The sequence below is a fragment of the Pseudonaja textilis genome, chromosome 2 (genome assembly GCF_049901715.1).
Source record: "Pseudonaja textilis isolate UNSWEBS1 chromosome 2, rPseTex1.2, whole genome shotgun sequence".
NCBI lineage: Eukaryota > Metazoa > Chordata > Lepidosauria > Squamata > Elapidae > Pseudonaja > Pseudonaja textilis.
This window is the reverse complement of record NC_141991.1, coordinates 109734599-109757991: the sequence shown is the minus strand read 5'-3', so window position 1 is coordinate 109757991 and position 23393 is coordinate 109734599. Positions and strand designations below refer to the sequence as shown.

At 37.5% G+C, this 23393-nt stretch overlaps 1 protein-coding gene across 1 annotated transcript in view; it reads right to left on the bottom strand.

The window, feature by feature from the left end:
* FASN (fatty acid synthase) overlaps nucleotides 1-23393 on the bottom strand; it is a 51951-nt gene that overhangs the window by 26763 nt on the left and 1795 nt on the right. The window contains exons 2-14 of the mRNA XM_026701880.2: nucleotides 17001-17141; nucleotides 16002-16154; nucleotides 15335-15508; nucleotides 14790-14990; nucleotides 12933-13055; nucleotides 11155-11270; nucleotides 10592-10726; nucleotides 9669-10128; nucleotides 9252-9439; nucleotides 8104-8293; nucleotides 5270-5364; nucleotides 4681-4815; nucleotides 4384-4587 (exon numbers count right to left, since the gene is read on the bottom strand). Of these exons, the coding sequence (XP_026557665.2) occupies nucleotides 4384-4587; nucleotides 4681-4815; nucleotides 5270-5364; nucleotides 8104-8293; nucleotides 9252-9439; nucleotides 9669-10128; nucleotides 10592-10726; nucleotides 11155-11270; nucleotides 12933-13055; nucleotides 14790-14990; nucleotides 15335-15508; nucleotides 16002-16154; nucleotides 17001-17127 (2301 nt within the window). The 5' untranslated portion in view covers nucleotides 17128-17141. The remainder of the gene's footprint in view (nucleotides 1-4383; nucleotides 4588-4680; nucleotides 4816-5269; nucleotides 5365-8103; nucleotides 8294-9251; nucleotides 9440-9668; nucleotides 10129-10591; nucleotides 10727-11154; nucleotides 11271-12932; nucleotides 13056-14789; nucleotides 14991-15334; nucleotides 15509-16001; nucleotides 16155-17000; nucleotides 17142-23393) is intronic.

The following is a 23393-nucleotide window of genomic DNA, read 5'->3' as shown; positions in this document are numbered from 1 at the left end:
ATGTCAGCCACCCCAATGGGGCATGCATCTTGTCTTCTGGTTCTCCGCCAGTCTAACTGCATGAAGCAAGTTATTTTTTGGACTTTTCTCTATCTTTTTGGATGTTTGGATGACTTGTCCTTTTTACCTTTTGCTCTTGAGAAAGAAAATCCATTTGGCCTGAAGAATCAAATGTTCAATCTTGCAAAGATTTAACTGTACTTTGCCTCACAGCCTTTACCAGGTCTGGCCTCTTATCTTTCTTTTTCAGTCTCAACCTTCCTGATTGTAATTAACCTCTGTATGCAGGGGGGTTCCAATGCATATGAAAGAGGCCAAGATGGGCAGAACAAATAAGTTGATGTTCTTCTCATTATGATTTATCCAGCAGTGCATGCAGAATATAGGAGTTTCTTCTTACAGCTTATATAAACACTTCACTGCATTTTCTCAAGCAACCAAAAAATACAGAAGCTGTTTTTTTATTCTTTTGATCCACTAACCAAAGTCTACACTGCGACTTTCCCTGATATACATCTCTGAGGAGACTCTGATGCTTACAGAAATTACTCTTCAGTAGCAGTCAAAGGCTTCTGATTTGCCCAGGATCAATTCAGTGCTCTTAATATATTTCCATCACATTAGTTTAAATAAGTACTCTAAGCACTAATTTTCTGTTCTGTTTCTGGGTTTTTTTTTTAATTTTATTGCAGAAAGCAAAAAAAAAAAAAATAGAGCTGAATATTATCAGCAGCATGAGCTTACAAAATCCTTCATCTATTTTTATCTTAAACTAGTCAATGCAGATACCTTCCTGTTTTTCATATTCATTTCCTCAGTAAACCTCTTTATCAGCTTTCCCTATTGGAAGCAGCTTTAAGTGTTTGGAAAGCAATATTCTGGCCAAGCATTTTTGGCTTCTGTAGATTTGAATCTGGCCCATATAAGAAGATAATAGGGTGCTGCTTTGGAAAATCTGTTAATTGGACTAGTTATATTTGAGAACTTTAATCAAGAAGGTTTTTCAAAGTTTGCTTTCTAGTGCTTTCCTTACTTATCAGTCAGCCCTTGACAGAGGGATCTGAAGTTGAGGAAACAAGCAATGATTTTATTTGCTCCTTGATTCTAAGAATGGCTCCTGAAAAATTGGCAGGAGTAGCACTGGAAGAGGTAATGGATTAAAGCAGTGGCTCCCAACCTTTTTTATGCCACGGCCCAGTACCGGCATCACAAAATGATCCGCGACCTGGTACCGGCATCAGCACGCATGACAAGGCAAGGCGAGCCGAGAGACTGGCCAGCCAGCCGTCCCCCGCTTCTCCCTGCCACTTTCAACTCCTCCTTTTTACCTTTGTCGATGGGCTTCGGGATGGTCGCTCAGCTCACCTTGCCTTGGGTGCTGAAAGAATCCTCGCGCCTTAGTTTCGTTTGAAGCCGCCCCCCCCTTCAATGAAACTAAGGCGTGAGGATTCCTTCAGGACCCAAACGCCGCTTTCCAACCAGAAAAGCTCACCCGGAAGCACTTTCTCATCGAAACAAGATAGCAGCGCCCAGCAAACCGGCGGCCCGGTAGAAAAAGTTCCACGGACCGGTACTGGTCCGGGGCCCGGTGGTTGGGGACCCCTGGATTAAAGCACACCTCTTCTAAAGCAACACAAATAACTTTTGATGCAACGCTGGGAGTAGGTGCTTATAAAACCCTGTAACTCTAAAATGTCATACAACTACAAATCTGTGTCAATGCTCAGTGAGGAAACCAACTTGCTGCTATAACGCAAGAGGTACAGTTGCGGCATTTACCACTTCCTAGCCTGTGACTTCCAGAGATGCAATACAATTATACCACAATTCGTTCAGAAACTGTTCCTGACATCGTTCCCTATTGATCAGGTCCTTCTCACAAAGTCAGAAGCATTCTTTTTCCTTCTACAGAACTTACAGCAGTTCATTTAGTGACTGTTCTAAATTATAGCAATGCTAAAAAAGGGACCCATGCCATGACCATTTTTCACACTTACAACATTGCAGGATCCCCATGATCACGTGATAAAAATTCAGGTGCTTGGCAACAGGTTCGTATTTATGATGGTTGCAGCATCCCGGGGTCATGTGATCCCCTTTTGCGACTTTCTGATAAGCCAAGGCCATGGGGAAACCAGATTCACTTAACAACCATGTTACTAAATTAACAACTGCAGTGGTTCACTTAACAACTGTGGCAAGAAAGATCGTAAAATGGGGCAGCACTCACTTAACAAATGTTTCTCTTAGCAACAGACATTTGGGACTCAACTGTGGTTGTAAGTTGAAGACTACCTGCACTCTGAAATAGGGGGATGCAGGGCTGTGCCACAAAAATCTCAGAGTGGTTACATGTTCCCAGGTTACATGCAACTGTTTTATGGTGCTGCAGTCAAGTACCAAGTTCATGTTTTTATGTCCCTTGAAGCACTTTTTGGAAATCAAATTTCACGCTTCATAGCCTCAAAGCACAATAAATGAAGTCATCATAGTAAAACATACTAAGGTAGTCTAGAAAAACTCTATGAGACAACTGTTACATAGATCATATTACTGGATTTTACTTATAAGTGAAAAGTTTACAGATGAAAACGGGGGAGTCAGAATTTAAGGCACTACAATACTACATCTAACTCTGCAAACCCATGAAGATGATTCTGCCATAGATAACTAGGATTACATAGATCACAAAGATAGATTTTTTTCTCCTCTCTCTCGCTCCCCCAACAGTTTTTAACAATCAATTCTTAATAGCAACAGCACTTAGACTTATATACCGCTTCACAGTGCTTTACAGCCCTCTAAGCAGTTTACAAAATCAGCCTATGGCCCCCAACAGTCTGGATCCTCATTTTATCGACCTCGGAAGGATGGAAGGCTGAGGCGACCTTGAGCCTGGTGGGATTCGAACTGCCAAATTGCAGGTAGCCGGCAGTCAGCAGAAGTAGCTTGCAGTACTGCATTCTAACTCTATAATGGATTTGTTTTATTGTGGGAGCATTGCCTTCCTAAGAGATAGATTTTGCTACAACGTATTATTTCTAAAATTAAAATTGACCATTTATAATGACCTCTTTTTATAAAGAATGACAACCAAACATCCTTATAGACATTGGTTTTGCATCACACCAGTAAAAAAACACCTGATCTTACTCTGTAATTGCTCCCAGTAATAAGGATAAACTTCCAAAAAACATTTTTAACACAACATACATTTTGCAGCAAAGGCAAAATTCGATAACCTTCACTCAAAAAACAACAATAACCTCCACCAAACAAATAAGAAACCAAAACCACATAGGTAAACAGAATTGTAAAGCTCTGAAGCTATTCTTCCTGTCCTTTCAAAACAAAAAAGCAACTGTGTCTCTCAACGATGTAAACCTACACATGAATATCTAGGAGTAAATCACTTCAGGTAGTCCTTGACTTACAACTACACCTGGGCCCAAAATTTCCGTTGCTAACCAAGGAAGTTGTTAAATGAGTCTTGTTGCATTTTACCACAGTTGTTAAGCGAATCACTACAATTGTTAAGTGAATGATGCTGTCATTAAACAAATCTGGCTTCCCCCATTGACTCTGCTTGTTAGAAGCCAGCTGGAAAGGTTGCAAATGGTGATCACATGACCCCAGGACATTGTAAACATGATAAATACATGTCAGTTTCCAAGAGTCTGAATTCTGATCATGTGACCATAGGGATGCTGCAACAGTCATAAGTGGAAATTGTCATTTTTTCAGTACCGTTGTAATTTTGAATGGTCCCTAAATAAGTGGTTGTAGGTCGAGGACTACCTGTAAACGCCAATGTACTTGCTTTTAAAGAAGCATAAATATAGTTGCATTGTTCGAGTCATAGCTCTCCGGTGAGTGGGTAGCCATAAAAATTGAAGAGATAAATAACTACAGTAATAAATAATTCAGGGCCTGTCTGAAACTTAATGGTATATTTTGAGAATTTTCAACTACAACACATCTGAAGACACCAATTTTGGGAAGACTGACCCCAGGGTATTCTTACTAACTTTTACTCATCATAGTCCCCAAGAGCAGAGGTGGTATTCAGCAAGTTCTGACCAGTTCTAGAGAACCGATAGCAGGAATTTTGAGTAGTTCGGAGAACCGCAAATACCATCTCAGACTGGCCCTGCCCCCATCTATTCTCTGCCTCCTGTGTCCCAGCTGATTGGCTGGGTCTTCTTTTGTTGCCCTGCACAAGAGAACGGAGCTGGAAAGCAGGTTAGTGGGGTGGGGAGAGAATGGAGATTTTGCAGTATATCCTTCTCCTGCCACGCCACCAAGCCACACCACGCCATCAAGCCATGCCCATAGAACTGTTAGTAAAAAAAACTGAATCCCAACATTGCCCAAGAATAATACCTGCAGAAGAGCATGTGGAGCAATTTCCACTACCACTGCATTATCTGGAACGTGCTTCAGACCTTCCTGGAACAGGACTGGGTTGACAAGATTATTCACGTGATACTCAGCAGAGGAATTCTGAGCCAGCTCACTTTGCCATTGGCTTTCAGGGATAGAGGTACTGATCCAGCGGGATGAGCGAGGCTTTGGATTTAGGATAACCTAAAAGGAGGAAATAAAAGGACACATATTGGGTGTAACTTTTGATCTGAACCCCACCTCCCTCCCCAGCGCTGGATCCTTCCAGAGCATTACCTTTTGCAGGGCATTCAGCAACACTGGTGCAATTGAAGCCATATAGTAGGAGTGGAAAGCAACTCCAGCACTCAGCACTTCTTTCGCAAACACACCTTCTGATTTCAACTTAGATACGAATTTGCTTACGGCCGCCTAAAAAATTAGCAAAACATAATAATCCTTTGGAGTTACTCCAACAGTTTACAGATTATGCACTTGGGCCTGCTGCCTAAAGGGCATCCATTACTTCCCACATGTTGCTCCAATGTAGATAGCCTACATTTAATATTAAACAAACAAATTGAAATAATATTATCTCTCCCTATGTGACATTCGATGTTATTTACATAGAATATCTATCTTGCTGTTCTATCTAGAAGGCAATCAAAGCAATCCATAATCTTCACTCTGAATGTGACCCTTGGTTAGCATTCACACGGCCTCCTGGCAACCCTTGAAGCTAAGAGTTTTCACAAATACAAGTAAGTTTAATTAGCTGAACAGCTTTGAGCTTTCACATCCAGTTGAGCCAGCCAAGATGATATTGAGGAGATGGAACTAATACCCTAAATGCCAACTTTTGAAGTAATCATTCACACTATTTTACCTGAGGGCCTGAGATGGTGACAGTGTCTTCAGCATTATGACAGGCAGGTACCACTCCTGGAGGGCACTTTTCCCTGCATTCCTCCCAAGTCAGACCTGAAAAGAGCAGGTTACTTTAGATAAATCCAATCAAGTGAAGAATAAGCAGGAAGACTTTTTTTCCATACGAACAACAGCCTAGCATTCCTAGAGTAGAAAATATTTCTTCCTTAAAATTATTTTTGTAGAACACTCACTGTGAGCAGAATTATGAAGCACTTCTCTTCATCCAGTTTTTCCAGAAGGTATCACTAAAATCTCGTGCCTTCTCTACTACCAAGTAGTACAAAACTATGCTGTATGTACAATGCTCTCCTGTGCTTTTTATTCAAAAGGACTATAGTTTGATGTGTATTGAATCACAGCTGTAATTACATAAAGTTGATGATACTGACAGCCATGATTAGATACCTGAAAAGCAAGCTAAATTAGCATTTTAAGTGTTCATAAGCTTAAGGACTAGAATAGGAGCCTCAAACTTTTGAATAAACATAAGCTACAAAATTTTCCCTTGATATCAAATATGTTAGACTACCATTCTCAAAACTCCCAATTAGAACAGCATCTGACCATGTTGTTCTAAACAGTGCAATCTAAAAAATGCCCTGTCATTCATATGCTCTATTCTTATCTTCCATCTTGCATGATGGAACCTTGCCAACTTATTCACAACATTCTCTCCTATTATAAGTTCTAGTCCAAAACTGGGGCTTTTATATTATGTTAAATCATATGCTATATTGTGTTAACTGAACTTTTAAAAATTTTGTATGTGAATTTGCATTGTTGAACTGACTGATGCAAATAACTAAAAAAAGTCATACATACATAAATGTAGACTGTCCTTAAGAATAGACATTTACTGGCAAGCTCGTATTTCACTAAATCTAAGAAAATTAATTGAAGCTGCCAACTACTGGTTCAATTAACCAGCAAAAGCAACAACCTCAATTCATTCCAGGGGCGGATACAGTATTTTTTAAAAAAATTAAAGTGCAAAATGCTCAAATATCTAACTAGACATATGCCATTCAAGTAGGAATGCTCACTCATTTATTAATTGACTTCTATGACTGCCCACTAATACATCATTCTGAACAAGGGGCCTCCAACCTTGGCAACTTTAAGACTTGTGCTGGCTTTGCTGGCTGAGGAACTCTGGGAGTTGGTCCACAAGTCTTAAAGCTGCCAAGGTTGCAGGCCCCTTGTTCAGAACAACTTGCAGGGTTTAAGAACGAAAGAAAACAACACTAGAAATAGCCATGCCAGGAGGAAACACTCCCCCCTCCACACACACCTCCACTTCAGCTAAGAGCAATTAATTCAAATAGCACTTGGGTGACAGGACAAAGAATCCTGTTTTGGTAATCCAAATAAAGGTTGAAAGAAGGACTGTACTTCGTAAAGCACACACACTTCTGTGACAAGTTGCTTTTTGAGAACGAGTTTTGCAGATGTATCCATTGTTTCATAAAGTTGCCAGACCTGATTGACTAGAGACAAAGCTCAACCAAAAAAAGATGTGTGGGCATTTTGGGAAACAATTGCTATTTCTATAATATATTTTTTGAATTAAATATAATTTTCAAGTCCAATTTCTTACTCAAGCACAGGGTCCAGTGTCAAACTCTGTAAGAATCTCATGGGCCCAATATTTCTAATGGGTTTTGTAATGAAAGGCACTAAATTCAATTCAGAAATAAATGTTTGTGGCCTTAACAAGATCTAGTTCATTGTGGATTAAGCAATAAAATGAGTTGGATTTAGGTAAATACCTTTCATTACAAAAAGAATGGGCCTGTGAGATTCTTACAGAGACTGACGCTGTATCCCATGCTTGAGTAAAAGATTGGATTTGAAAAGTATATTTAATTCAAAAAATATATTCTAGAAATAGTAATTGTTTCTCAAAATGCTCACACATCTTTTTTTGGTTGAGCTGTTGTCTCTAGATTCGAAGTTTAACCCTTGCCAAAGCTCATTTCCATATAATTAGAGAACCAATTCTCCATCCTACACCCCAATGAAATTATGGGATAATGCATAAAATCTCTTTTGTATATCCTTTTAAACTAAACTAATTGACAATATCAGTATTTATAGCAACAGTTGTCACCAACAGTCAAATGCCAGTATACTGTAATAGCCTGGTGAAGTAAGTTAGTCTTTTTGTGTGTGTGACCGAAGAGCAATAAGCACAGCTTGCCTAAACTGATGGCAAATGTTGACGTTTTCAAAGTCCAGATCTATTGGTGACTAAGAAGCAGTTTTAAAGATTAGCACAACATAAGGAAAAAGCTTCATTGGATTTTCTCTTATGTCTACCCAATATTTTAAATGGTTTCTGTAAAAGTTTCTTTGGTATGCTGTAACTTTCCCCAACTCCCATCACAACTATACTGGATACTAACAAAGGTTGTAACCCAACACTTCTAAAGGGGCAGCAGGATTAAAAATTGGGCTATATGATCACTCTCAAAAGAGACAAACTAAAAACAGAAAAGAAATACCAGTTTTATGTGGTAACAGAATCCACTGTAATATTCGGCCATTTGAACACAACGGAATAAAAAAAGCAAACCATTACTAGGTATAAAGTAATAAGCTTTCAGTAGCTCTAATCCATTGGGTGAACCAAGATGTCATCCCTAAGCCATAAAACAGTATGATTTAGAGACAGTGCATTATATGGATGCAATAGTGTTAATTCAGGTTTACGAATTAGTGGGGTGCTGTGTGGACTCAAGTTATAACTCAGATGTTTTTTCTCAATATTCATGAGGGACTTTTACTTACCAACAGCAGCCATGCCTCCTGGTGGCAATTTCGCATCTTTGACGCATTTTCCTCTCCAGTAAGCTGAGAGAATTACTTCTTCATGTGTTAGGGAGTTATCTGCATAGCCACAGGCCAGCTCTCCAACGGAATGACCAATAATTCCATCAGGCTGCAAACCTGCAGCCCTGAAAATATCTATTTGTGCAATCTGTGGAGAGAATATCACTGCTGGATATGAAGTAATATCGGCAAGCCTATTCAGGTGAGCATCATCACCTATTATTCCACAATACATAGTTCCTAAGAGTGCCTCATCTCTCTGTACCTTCATCTCTCTGTAAAATATTTTGTCACTTAGTGACCCATATTCTTTATTCTTTTCTCATTGAATTTCTGTTGTCCAACCAAAAAGCTGTGGGTTATTTTTTCCAATTCCAAGATGGTTTCAGTGATGTCATTATATGGTACTGGGCCAAGGAGCTCCTGCTATATTCACGCCAGCATTTTCCTACAGTCAGCAGCCATACCAGCTACAGAAATGAACACAATAACAATGTGTTCATTGTGTTCATTTCTGTAGCTGGTATGGCTGCTGACTGTAGGAAAATGCTTTAACATTTAACATGCCTTAACATATGCAAGAGGTATAGAACACAATGTAATTGTAACACTGTTCTATACCTCTTGCATATGTAAAGGCAAAGGTCTATTTTCAAGTATACTTGCAATTAAGCCTTACCGTGTCATTATTATTAATATATCGTTCTCTATTTTTCCTTCATGATGTGCAAGACAGAAACTATGTTCTCCTTGTTCTTATCTTAGATAAAATTGACAGATAAGTACCTGACTCAGCATGAGTCACAATGAGTCACCCAATAAACTCTATGATAAATAAGGTTTGAAAATTAATCTCTATGATTGAAATCACATTAACTAGGGGATATTCAGATGTTTTGAATTACAATTCCCATAATGCTTTTCTATAATAATCTATTTGGAACTGATGGGAACTGAAATCCAAAACACTGCAGAAGTATCATGTCATCCCATCTTTCAAGCATTTTTTCAGGCTAATTCTAAACTATGACTAAAATAAATCTCCACTCTATAACAAAATTTGTGTGCACCAAAGGACCTTACCAAAGTAGATCCATCCTTCTTACCTGAATAGCTGCAAGCCCAACAAATGCATTTACTGTTTCATTAAAGGTATTTTCATCTGAACTCAAAAGAAGATCCGAAACTTTCAAGCCTGTGTCCTTCAGAGCCTCGTCTGAACGCAAGATAGATTGTCGGAAGAGATCAAGCTTCATTAGGCTGAGACCCATCCCTTTCCACTGTGTCCCCATGCCTAAAAAATAAAGGAGAGAACCCTTGGTTAGTGAATGGATGACTGGATTTTTGATATGACATTTGGAGCAGAGCTTACAAATTATGTCCCAGAAGATTGAAACTTTCCAGCTAGTAGCGCATATATGAAGGTAAGCCAAGCAGTTTCAAGGCTGTTTGCAACTGAATGGAACCTGGGGGGGGGGGAAGGGGGGGGAGGATGGAGGGACAGAGAGAGAGAAAGCAATTACCTGAACAAATGTACCACAGAGGTCTCCCTGAGGCCTGGGCCATTTGAACTTCCTTTATATCACTCTCACTTCCAATCAAGGTATAGCCCCTATAGGGCATGGATGACACTGATATCCCAGAGATATCGTTAAGCATGCTCAGATATGCAGCGTGTTCCTGCATCTTGTAGCTCTGTTCCATTAGTGTTTCTACTGCTTCTTGAGTCCTTCCACAAAACTGTAACAATCGTGGCAAATTGGGAGCTTCCGGTGGAGGTGATTTGTCCCTATTAGCTCTCAGAATGACATGAGCATTCGAACCTCCAAAGCCAAAAGAATTGATTCCAGCAAGGGGGCCTTTTATGGGGGTTGGCTTGGTGACTACTTGCAGGCGGCCGTCATTTAAGGCAGGGATATCTGGATTTGGGGTGTTATAGTGAAGATTTGGTGCCCATACACCATACTCAAATGATAGAACAACCTGAAACAGAGAAAACATAACAAGGCTAAATACTGGCTTTGTAACAAGTGTAATATAGAGATATAATTTTGGCATCGACCATGAAGGTTAAAAAAGACCCCCTACTCTCAAGTCATATATGAAGACTTTAAGATCATGTAAAGTCACCCATTCTTCCCTCAAATATTTGAAGAATATTAGAATTGCTAGTCTTTTTCTATAATGTGGAAGCCTCAAAATTAAGGAAAGATTCTGTTCATCATCATACAGTATATCTATTCTGTATTTCTCCTTCCTCCTCCATATTCTCTTTTCTTTTCTGTGTTGGCAACCTTGTACTTTCCTCCTGCTTTCACCCATAAGGATCAATGAGTCCAACTTTTACCTCTTCATTTACCGCGTACAAATGATCACTCTGCTCTCATTCTCATTTACAACACAAGTAGGAGCAACATATCCAATGAGACAAGTATAAAATCATTACCTTTGCTAAAGCTGCAAGACCAGAAGCTGGTTCTGGATGGCCCATGTTAGATTTTGTGGATCCAATCAACAGCGGTGGCCGCTCTGATTGGCAAAAGACATTTATAATGCCATTCACTTCCTGCGGATCCCCAACCTAAGAACAAAAGAAAGATTGGAAGATTTCAGAGCTAACAATGACTGTTTCATCCTCTCAGTTTTATTCATAAAGTTGTATACACAGGTAATATGGTTGAAGGTAGAGACTACTATAATTGAGTCTAGTGGGGACCCAGCATGCATATCTAAGATGGGAATAATTCTTTATATGCAGTCTAAACCTTCTAATGTGACTCTGATCATATTCATTAGGGAGATTTTGAAATTATAAACCAATTTGAACATTACTGAAATATTGGGATGAAATAACAGGCTGGAATCATGGTTTGCTGTAGCATTGTCTTCTCCAGTGAAAATTTTAAATGGGAAATCTATTTTTTCTAGCTCAGTTAGAGGAGTACAAAAATAAAAAAGATGATGGAATGAGCATTAAAAGAAAATAATCAGAATAGAATTAGAATGTACCTTTGTGCCTGTGCCATGGGCTTCTATATATTCTACCACTTCAGGTTTAATTCCAGACTCTCTGTACAGAGAACTGACCAACTGTTGCTGCATCCATCCAGAAGGAAATGTTACACCTAAAGTAAGAACCATTAGTTCTTAATCTTGTATGAAGTACCAAAACATCTTCATTCAAAATTCAATCCTCTACCAAATTACTTGGAAGAGTCCATTTAATTTATTAGGTCCTTGTAATTAGGTATGTATAATAGTACTATTAGAGTGTAACATAAACACTACATTTGTCTGCAAAATTTTAAAATATTTTAAAAAGAAATATGATTATAAATGTAAACCACTAAGAAATCCTCAATTCAACCTAGGAATAAAACTAATATATATTATATCTAGTAATATAAGGATTATTAGAATTGATCATGTGTGGTGCTTTGAATTTTCAAAATACTTAAGTTAACTACAACATATGTTTATGGTGAATTCATGTAAAATATTCAATTTTGCAAACATATGTTTATGGTGAATTCATGTAAAATATTCAATTTTGCAAACAGAAAAAGGCAACTTGCAGAACTTTCTAAAAATCAGCAATTTCTCAAGTAGCACAGAACCATCAATATGCTCTCAGTGACTCAGTGAATGCTGAGTCATTCATTGAGATGTGTTTTCATGCTTCAAAAGGAAGGATTTCTTATAATTTATTATTAAGGGCATTTCCACATGAGGCTTTTATTACTGTGGAATTGCTCTACTTTGTTCATGTAATATTTTTTAAAAAGATCTAGACCAAAGTTCCATTTCTAATTCTCCAAATTTTGGTCTGATTTCCCCCCATCCTCCTAATGTAGCAACATTGTTAAGAAAAGCAACCAAGGTCAACGGTACAAGTAAGGGGAAATCTTTTCTGTAGTTTCGGACTTCATTCTTTTCAAGTTCTTATAGCCTGATTTTGGGGATCTGGATTTGGAACCATTTTTTCACCTCTTTGGTATTTGGGACTTAAATATTATAAGTGTGTTAAGCCTATCTCCAGTTTACTGTTCCTATTTTCATTAGTTTCTTACTGAAAATCAACACATCTCATTGTTCAACTTTGCTATTAAATTTCTGCGGAAGGACTAAAGGGAGTTTGCATAAACGTTGGCTCTGAGGCTGCACAAAGTCCGTGTACCAACAATTTTCCTATAAGGCCTTTAGTATTTTTAAAATGGTAGAATATTCAGGCTTTCATTCATTTTTTTTTCTCAGTAAAGAGGGAAAGAGGTAGTTGCTATAGCAATAGCACTTTAAGACTTATATACCATTTTATAGTGCTTTATAGCCCTCTCTAAGCAGTTTACAGAGTCAGCATATTGCCCCCAACAATCTGGGTCCTCATTTTACCCACCTCAGAAGGATGGAAGGCTGAGTCAACCTTAAGCCTGGTGAGATTCAATCTGCCAAATTACAAGCAGCCAATTATCAGCAGAAGTGGCCTGCAGTACAGCACTCTAATCTCTGTGCAGATTAAGTGGCAACCTCTGATGCAAACTATGTTAATTGTTGGGTGACTGTAGAGAGTGACACTCCCCTAAAGGAATCCTTCTTCTGGAATTCTGGAGAGCTGCTGATAGTCAGTGTACACACCAATGAAGTAGATGATACCATAATAGGAACCAATGAGAAATATCAGTTGATTTACCATAATGTAAATATGGTACAGATATTTCTAATCCGAAGAGAACACCGCTGTTTCCTGCAGGATAATTCTTAAAACCTTAGAACTTCCAAGAAAGTTTTACCTTGTTCCTTAAATCCATCTGTGTTAATTCCAGAGTTTACTATGGTAGCGTAAATCCGTTTGGCTTTTGATTTCTTAGTCAGAAATACAGCTACAACAGCTTCAGAGCGACAATAGCCATTCCCTGGAAAAATCCAGAACCATAAAAGCAACAGCTTCAGACTTTATTCATGTTTTAATAATTGGATTTCTAATCTTTTATTTCAGAAGTGCAGAGCAACCACAAAGTAAAAAATACTAAATCATGTTCATTCTCATATTTAAAATGGTGGATTTTTCAACTCCACATATTTTTAGAGTAGTCATTATTCAAAAAGTTACAGAAAAAACTGATTAGCAGAATAAATTTATGCAAGAATCTTACAGTATGTTCTGTTCCTCCAACTTGGCTTCTTATTCTTTTGATTATCACACTGGCCACAAACCCTATTTTCCGTAATTTTACTAATAATCTGGCATAAACGGCACAATTCTGTTTTTCAAATATTTAATTATTATGGGTATTAATTTTATAAGGAAATTAGTCATATTTCCTAACATTTTTGATGGAATATTAAATGTTACAGAGAAAACTGTATTATAAAATCTTTTCCCAATCAAAAAACATTACTGTATATAGAAAAAATGTAACTAAACATATCTAAAATATGCATTTTAAAATTTACAATTTACACTAATTCTCCTTGTAGTCTCTATATAAAATGCTTATCATCACCACAAACTGGAAGGTATCACATTAAAGCTTTTTTTATAATTCTAAAAATAGTTAAAGTTAATAAGAAAGTATTGGCTTTTAACAGGTATTCATTAAAAAGAATTCTCTTAAAAGAAAAAAAATATAGTATTAGCTTGCAAATTAGGTTGCTATATATGTTTTCTCTCATTTCTTTCTATATTTTTAAAACTTAAATCTATTTCATTTATTTACTACAAACAAAGTTCTAAGTGGCTTTTCTGCCATATAATTTCTTTGCCACTCTCCAAACTTTATGGAATCATATGTACATTGCATTTTTATCACCTTCTACCTTTCTTATCAAAGCTGCAGTTGATGGAGAAGGAGCAGGGGGTGGGCTGCTACTGATTTGCCCTGGTGTGGGCAAACTAGTTTCTAATTTTATCATTTTTAATTACCGGTTTGGTGAACCGGTAAATCCCACACCTGCCTAGCCCCACCCGCCCTGCCCCACCCCTCACAGGAGTCCCCACGCAGACCGTTATGGATGCCAGGCAAGTATAGGGCCCGCATAGAAGCTAGGGGAAGGCAAAAACGGGCTTTCTGAGGGTCTCTACAACCTGGGAGAGGCAGTTTTTGCCCTCCTGGAGGTTCAAGGAAAGCCTCCGGGAGCCTGGGGAGGGCAAAAAATGGGCCTCCCGGAAGTTCCGGAAATGAGCTGTTTTCGCCCTCCCAGAGGCTCGAGAAAAGCCTCCAGAGCCTGGGGAGGGCAAAAACGCCTACCCGCCACCATGGTGCAGGAGGCCGACTAGGCCACACCCACCATGGCCATGCCCACCCAGCAACCGGACAGAGAACCAATTGCTGAAATTTTTGAAGCCCACCCCTGGGAAGGAGCAACATGATAATTACTAGGGGCTAGTAATATTTCCAAATGGTCGTCTGCTTTCCCTATTGATAGCATTCTTGCCTGATCTGAATCTGTCAAGTAGTTCAGTAATTAAAAAGGCAATTAAAATTAATTCATTACTGCAGGAGAGCCTGGAAGAGAAAAAAAACCCCACAGCTTCTTTGGCTTTTCTGATTAAATGAAAGCTCTGAAAACAAATATTTTGTCCTCATACTCAAATCCTTATAACATTTGACCTAAATATTTAACAATGAGAAAAGCAATCTTATTACCTTCAGCATCAAAAGATTTGCAGGTCCCTTCAGGACTCAACATGCCGAGCTTCATGAACTGTACAGATGTATTGGGTTTCAGGATAAGGTTGACTCCACCTACAAGAGCTGATTCACACTGCCCACTGCTGATTGCTTTGTAAGCATTGTCCAGAGCAACAAGACCAGAGGAACAGGCTGTGTCTATGGACATACTGGGTCCTTTGGAAATAACAAGTTATGAAAAAACAGATTACCAAATTTATGAACTTTTTTCAATTATCCGCCAAACCTGCCCAGTTTGCTTCTCTTGTGAGAAAAGAAAGGAGTTCCATTCTTCCTTGATTCCAACCTTCAAGAGAAATCACTACAGCTGAGCTTTGCAAACATTCTAGCAGCATGCCAAACAGAAATTTTTCTAAAAGCCCTCAATTATATATTTCACCATCTTAACACTTGTATAAAACTGCCAGGATCTCTATAACTAAACCCTTATTTAGGAATTACCAGCTCACAAATGATACTTGTTCATATTAAGCTTGTAACCTGTAACTCTGTATACTTGCCTTTGAAATCAAAAAAGTAAGAGATTCTGTTGGCAAACATAGCACGCTGACAGCCGGTCATACTGTATCCCAGCAACAGTTCAGGATCTACACTAAAGGCTTCAGCAGCTTCTGACCCACTCACACCAATCCACACGCCTGTGTCTGTGCCTCGAATGGTAGTTGGGTCAATACCTACAAAGGAGGAAGACATATTTAATTCCCTATGGTTTACAAGACAAACAATTCAAAAGAACATCAGGCATATCTGATATCAAAGTAGCTAATGGAAACATGAGATGGATGCATGGGCAAGAAGAAAAAAAGGCATTTATGAAGGAATTGTTGATTGTAATATTTATACTTTGATTATTTCAAAACTCTCTCAACCGCTTCAGAGTGGCTCAGCTGTAGTTTGTTATTTTTATTCTACTAAACTACCTAATGTTTCCACATATTACAGTTTGGGCATATCTTTATACATGCACATTACAATCAAACCAATATGGCCAAGCTAGAAAAAAATACCAGTGGTTACTAATGACTACTTTAAAAACAGTCTTCCTGTGTCTATTCTATGCATAAATAAATCTGAATCTAATCAACTTTTTATCCAAACTGTAATCTGTACACTCAGTCCATAGACAATAGGCTTTTTGAATAAAGAATTTCAGGCTCTTTTGTTTACCAGCATCCAAAATGGCTTCATAAGAAACTTCCAATAACAGGCGTAGTTGAGGATCCATGGTGTGAGCTTGTTTTGCATGGACTCCAAAAAATGTGGCATCAAATTTGCTGATGTCTTTGAGTTTCCCATTTCTCTTGGGCAATCCATAAATTCCTGAATTAAAAAAGAAACAAAAGAATTTCATTGCAGTCATTGTGTGATATATAATTACTGAATGAGAAGGTATCATTATGAATCAGGTGCTGATTGCACTTATTTTGCATGTCACTATTTTTACATCTTAGCAGGCCAAGTAAATATGGAAGCAAAATGTAAGATACTGGTAAGAGTTGTTTTTGAAAGCCACAACATCTGTTTTTTTTTTTTGTAAAGACAAAACACATTATTTTACCAGTATCCACCATGCATTGTTCTCTGCTGGAGCACATAACTTGTCATAGATTCATACCTAAGAAATCTTGACTAGCTTATATTAATTTCCATTGTCTGTTGGAGCTGGGGCAGCCAATAAATTTAAATAAATAAATAATTTATTTTATAAATATAGCTAAGTGCATTTATTTTAGATAAGTATCTAAGATCAATCCAATCAATAATATCAATACAACTGACATCTAAACACTGTTAATTTGGTATATTTTTCCATCCATAAAAGCTTTCTTTTACTCTAATGTCTTGGTTAAACTGCCAAGTTTGTAAACTAGACTGAAGAGAAATTAGAAATAATCTTTTCAATCATCTAAACTTTCCAAATAATGATAGGCTGGGGTAAAAGTAAACCAGTTGAGGGGGATGCAGAAACGTCCTAATGAGAATAGAAATGATTTACTTTCTTAATCAAAATAAAATAGGAAATTGATCGAACAGTCTAAAACAATTCAATCATTTAAAAAGAATGATTTCATTTGATCCTACTTCTGCTTATTCAATCCAATGCACATAAAGGCTTTTTTTTTCAAGTTTACTTTTCTACCATCAATTAAGAATTATTTAACTTACCTGGTTTCCATCTCCGATCATCTTCTGTAACCATGTCCACTCCATTGATCAAATTTTCCCAAAATTCCTGCAAATTTTCTGATTCTGGCAGCTTCCCTGCCATACCAACAATTACTACGTCTTCCATCTTTCAATGCTTTTCTAAGCAGAAAAGAAAAAAGCAAATCAAGAGTCAGGCCTAGGCAGTGAATGTTGCAAAACAAAATAAAACAAAAAAGATGATAAAGTTTTTTAAAAGTTATCTTTCACTGCTCATTGAAGAATTAATTTTCTTTCTTTGCTATAACAATAGACTTTTAAAGACACACTTAAAGGACAGAACAGTACTGTATAAGTGTGCATACTAAATGTGTGAGTCATTAAAAAAAAAGTGAGATTCCAACATTGCTCATTGAATTTAATGATTCAAATAGAAGTAGTACTTAGCCTAAGGAGATTGTAACCACTGAGGTCTCCTTCCTTCCATATTACAGGGCAGATCCTTGTTTTCTGTTTGCCTCATCACCAGTAAGAGCCACCTACTACCTCTTGAGCCCAGGAACAGAAGCTGTCATCCTCTATACACTCACAACCCACCACAAGTATACCACCCTCTGGCTTTATTCTGAAAATCTGCTCTAAATTGTCTGTTTTCCGACCAAAGCCATCTTAAGCCTTCTTTCAAGCAGATGATCTGCAGTGCTTCCTTTCAATCTTATGGTAACTCCTGCAATTGGCAGTAGCTCCTGGCCTGTGTCTTCCCGCCAGGGATTGGCCAGTGCCTTGTGCGGCCATTTCATCTTGCACTGTCATGCTCTTGTGTTCTTTGATGATGAGCAGCATCCATTTTGCAATTATCTTATGATTTATTCAACAGCGGCAGAGGTGGTATTCAGCAGGTTCTGACCAGTTCTGGAGAACCGGTAGCGGAAAGTTTGTGTAGTTTGGAAAACCGGCAAATACCACCTCTGACTGGAGATTTTACAGTATCCTTCCCCTGCCATGCCCACAAAGCCACACTCACAGAACCGGTAGTAAAAAAAATTGAATCCTACCACTGAACAGCGGCCTATTAAATCAATGAACTTTATTTAACCCATTCCTTGTGGAAAGTCCTTATGCCACTCAAGCCTTAGATATCCCTTGGTTGCATCCTTTTAGGTCCTTTCCAGGCTGAGTGAAGCAGGATCCCTTTGTTTTCTATCCTCTTCCCACAGTGCTGCAAAATTTCCCCTTATCTTTTTAGTTGCAACATAAGCACATTGGAATGAAGTTACCAAATTTAAGTGAATGCTACTTTGCTTCCATGAGGCTGAACCCTTCAATCTTCCTTCTATAAAAATTTCATCAATTTAGAATGGAACATATGAACAACCTATTCCCTTTGTTTTAATCATTACAACATCAAAAGCGATGATGGTACGAAAGAGAAAGAGAAAAAAGAAAGATGGAAAGAAGGAAGGAAGGAAGGAAGGAAGGAAGGAAGGAAGGAAGGAAGGAAGGAAGGAAGGAAGGAAGGAAGGAGGGTTTGCATTAATGTCTAAAGAGAGAACCGCAACAGAATGGTTGGACTAGAAGACCTCCAAGGTCCCTTCCAATTCTGTTATTCTGTTAATGTGTGAAAGCAGACAAGTGTGCAAATATCTGCAAAAATCAAGGGGAAAAAAACAGCGACGCATAAAGATAGCTCAATTTGTAAAAGGAAAAGGCAGCTACCAGGAAACCCTAAATGAGCAGAATCAGAGTAAGTGAAAAATGATAAAACAAATAGAATGGGCATAATATGGAGCTCTTCATACTGCCAGTAGGGACACTCTGAATCTAACTAACTGTATTTTAGATAATTACTGCATACCACTGATTTTTGTTTAGGTGTGCCATGGATTTAATACTAACTATGGACATTTTGTTACCTGACATATTCTGAATGGAATATGTCTAATGCTGCTCAAGATCTTAAGGGTCTTTTTGAAAATATGAATTAAATAATAGCAGTTCAATTTATTTGCTCAGTGTCAAAGGACTGGTAGAATGTATGATTTAGTTAGGAAAAATAAGAACTGGAAAATAGTGAAATACGTGTTTTATTTGGAAGTCTCATTAAAATTAGATGAGGCATATTTTCAAGAGTGAGTGCACAGAGGTTAAAACTGTAATTAAAATTAAAAAGTTTTTAGACCATTAAAATGAGTTATAATAATAAGACAATCTGATATATCTCAGAGTTTTGAAGGATGTACCTTGTACTGAAAATGACTATGGAAATAAGCATATTAGAATAAACAATTATTTTTATTTAAATTTAAAGTTCAGATCTCATAAGCAAAAGTGCACGCTAATAACCTTTGGAGCTTGTCAATAAATACATGAGCAAAGCTATTTATATACAATTTCTTCTCTCAGTGAATTGTACAAATCCAAAGGCACTTTTACTTCTCTTCACAGGCAAATCTGGAAGAAAAGGACGGATTGGGAGACAGCCCCCCAGATGTTCAAGCAGTACACCTCTCTCCAGTATTTTAGCTGTATTCAGTGTAAGCTGTTACAATAGTGACAACTAATGAAGCTACTGTCCATACAACTTTTTATGTTGGATGGTCCTACTGGAAATATGAAAATCTATTGTATACTAGAAAGGGTAATGAAGATGACACCTTCCTAGCAGGGATCATATAGTACATAGGTCTTAAATAAGAATGTGAGCATTGTATGCGGTAATGCCCCCATATGCCACCCTCCATCTATAACATAAAAGAGTTCTGTGTGCATAACCCTCTTCAGAAATGACTTTATACTTACAAAGTCCGGGGTGGGGGGGATGCTGTCTTAAAGATGGCACATACTTGGCTTTCCCAGAGATTCTCTTTCATTATTGATCTGTTTTTATAGAATTCAATATATCCCTTGGGGTAAGTATACTTAAGTATAACACCTAAGTTACATAAGAAATACTGCCAATCCCGTTGTGACTAGAGCTTAATTATAATAGAATGGTGCAACAACTGAATTAAGATTGTGGGTGGAACAGAATCCAGAACTATGAAATGTGTTCAGCCCTATTATTAGGTGAAATTAGGTATTATATTAGCAAATCAGAAAGGTCACATGTTACCAGGCTCTAAACCTTTTCTTGCCCTTGTTTTACCTTCCTTCAGCAGTTCACAGATGCCTGCAACAGGTATTGATGCTTCTGTTGCCAGTCACTGCTTTCCTCAAACATATAGTGAAATATACTACCCGTGTTTCCCTGAAAATAAGACCAGGTCTTATATTATTTTTTGCTCCAAAAGATGCATTATGGCTTATTTTCCAGTTAGGTGTTATATTCCAGGAAATACAATTACTATATGTGTCTGGATGACAATCTTAACTGGGGGCTTATTTTTGGGGGTCGGGCTTATATTAGGAACATCCTGAAAAATCATGCTAGGCCTTTTTTTCTGGTTTCATCTTATTTTGGGGAAAAAGGGGTAGATAATCTGTCAATGTTAACATAAGATACCTAAACATATCAAAAAAATACCTCATAGATGTGTTTATACAATGTGCTAAATTTAATGGTTCAAAGTATTAAGCAATTCCAAACAGTGGATTAATTTATCACACAGATTATGAATGCTGTTTCATAACAGAACTGTAATCTCTGTGGGGCTGATGAATTTGGCTAGCTCAGTTGTCTTTATCCTATTGTCCCTTTTTTAATAACTGATTCAAGGAAAAGAAAGGAGGCAGGAGAAACAGCTCAAGTGGAGCAGAATTGCTTGCTTGAAGAGCAAAGCAACACTATAAATACAGCAGCCCCCCATACGCCACTTCTACTTACTCAGTTAGTATACCAATTGTAACAGATGACTGAGCAATTTCAATCCCCAAAAGTTGGCAGAACATAAAAAGATAGGACAGAAGAAAGGGTACTATAGGAACAGAAAGCAAGGATGTGCTTCTATAGGTGTAGCAAATGGGGATGGGGGGGGTGGGGGAGAGGAATAGTAGCATGTACCATTCATTCAAAATAAAAATTCCTCTTAAGAACAGTCCTAGGTTCAGATGTTATCTACCTTGATTTGGGGAAGAAAATAGTCACTGACTGTTTTGCCTTTGACAGCTCAATATCTTAGCCAGTCTAGATTTGAAATAAACCACTGACAGATAGGATAGTAGAGGAAGACAGAAAGCAGAGCAGAGATAGTCCATGCATACTCATGCAGGTGAACACTGAATGTAGCTTAAATAAACACAAGAAGTAGGGACAAGACAAAGAATGTAGTAAAGTAGACATTAATTATGCAGCTACTCAGGACAGGATTACAAATATGTACTTGAAAAATTGGTCATTATAAATCCAAGGATTCATATTTTGATGGAGAAGTGATTGCCAGTTTTATACATCAGAGCAGTTTCGGGCCATTTGGCATTCTCCCTGAAGAAACCAAGTGTTGCCCCAACACTGACACTTTCAATCAAATGAAAGAAATTTTGGAAAGATAATGTCCCAATACCTCTGAAAAATATCAGTTTGGTGAAAATTGCATTCAGGTATTCTTCACATTTACCTTTGCCAAAGCAAGCATATATTAAAGGGGCCAATGGATTGTCCTTGTATAATACAAAATACCTGTGAATGTATCTTTGGGGATTTCTTAAATTTTTCCAGTGTGGCTTTCTTTCACTTCTGCAAGTAAAATATATTACTTCTTTTTCTTAAGTTGATGGCTATAATAAATTATCTAGAAGCTGCTGTGAATCCCTCTGATAATGACCCAAAATGCTTTGCTGGCCAAAATGAAACACAAGGTCCCAACCTTGTATAAATTCCACTTATAGAATCCAAAGGGCTGGCTTTTCAAACTTATTTCCTTATAAATAATGAATTATCATTCTAGAAAAAAACTGCTGATTTAGATAAAAATAATTTAGTCCAGTATATTGCGTTTTAGAATACCTGAGCAATATATCTGAGGAGAAAAGGAAATCATACCAAAGGCTTCTGACCAGTTTAATGGATAAGAGATAGACAGTGTATTGCAGTCAGTGCTGCCCAGTTCCAAAAGAACTGGCTATTCTAATTTGGAATACTCTGCTCTTCAGGAGAATTTAAAGATAGCACAGAAATCAACCATATTACTGGGCCTCAAATACATTTGCCTCTTAAACATGCCTTTGTCCCCTCTCTGATTTTACAACCCTGAGGAAGGATTTTTAAATTTTAACAAGCCATCCATCTTCTCAGCTGTAATTAATTTGAACAGTTTGTTAAAAGTTTGTTAAACAGTCATCAGGACTACTTGAACTATCATCTGTTGAATAATGAAGGTAGATTCTTTAAAGCAAACTATAGTTTAAATGACAAACTATAGTTTAAATGGTTTATAATATTGTTTAGTGTGACATCTAAATATGTTCAAATACATTTCAAATCTGTTTTGAAGCTGGCCATGACAGTTTGCATTGATATATTTCAAAACTCTTGCAACCATGCCTACTTCAAAAATTTAAAAGATCGTTCAACCCAGATTTTATATACCAATCTATTACGTCATTTTTATTATATGTATCCAGTATTTCCATTAATAAACTTGTATTTCCAGAAAACTGAAGTGCTATTATGATATGCAACTTGCTCTAGTTCCTCAATTTGTTGACTGAGAACTCACTGAATGTAAATTACTTCTCTTCCTGGTTACTTGTGGTACAAGTAAAGCCTATGTAACCCTAAGCAAATTTCTTATGGATAAACTTACTGAACTGAGTAAGACTTGTTCCTAAGTTTACTAACCCAGGGCTGGCCTATTACTATGCAGTCTATATCTAATTAGAAGCAACTCATGTTCTATACCACTGAACTAATAACGTGTGGCATGGATTTCAATTAAGGATAAATAAAATGCAAACAATTAAACAAAGCCATTTTAAAACAAATACCTACTGTTGCAAACAGATTAGTACTGCTGAAGTTAAAACTGTATTTTAATTTAGGGCCATCACTGAATGAATTGTTTGTAGACTAGGAAATTAAAGTTTTTTTGTTTCCACTGGCTTTAATGGAAAAAAGGAACTTACCATACTATCACAATTTTATTCTTACTTCCTGTAGCTTTAAAAGCAGCTCTCCCCAATCTGCAGCCCTTAGATCAGGGGTCCCCAAACTTGTGAACTTTAAGACTTGTGGACTTCAAATCCCAGAATTCTCCAGCTATGCTGGCTGAGGAATTCTGGGAGTTGAAGTCCACAAGTCTTAAAGTTCACAAGTTTGGAGACCTCTGCCTTAAATACTGATGGAGCTATGGTTTCCATCATCCCCAGTTAACATATCAAAAAGTTGGACTGGTTTTCAAATTTGGAGTGTTAATGTCCAGAAGATATAAAAGGTTCAATATTGGAAAAGGCTGCTTTAAAATTGCTTTCAAATTATTC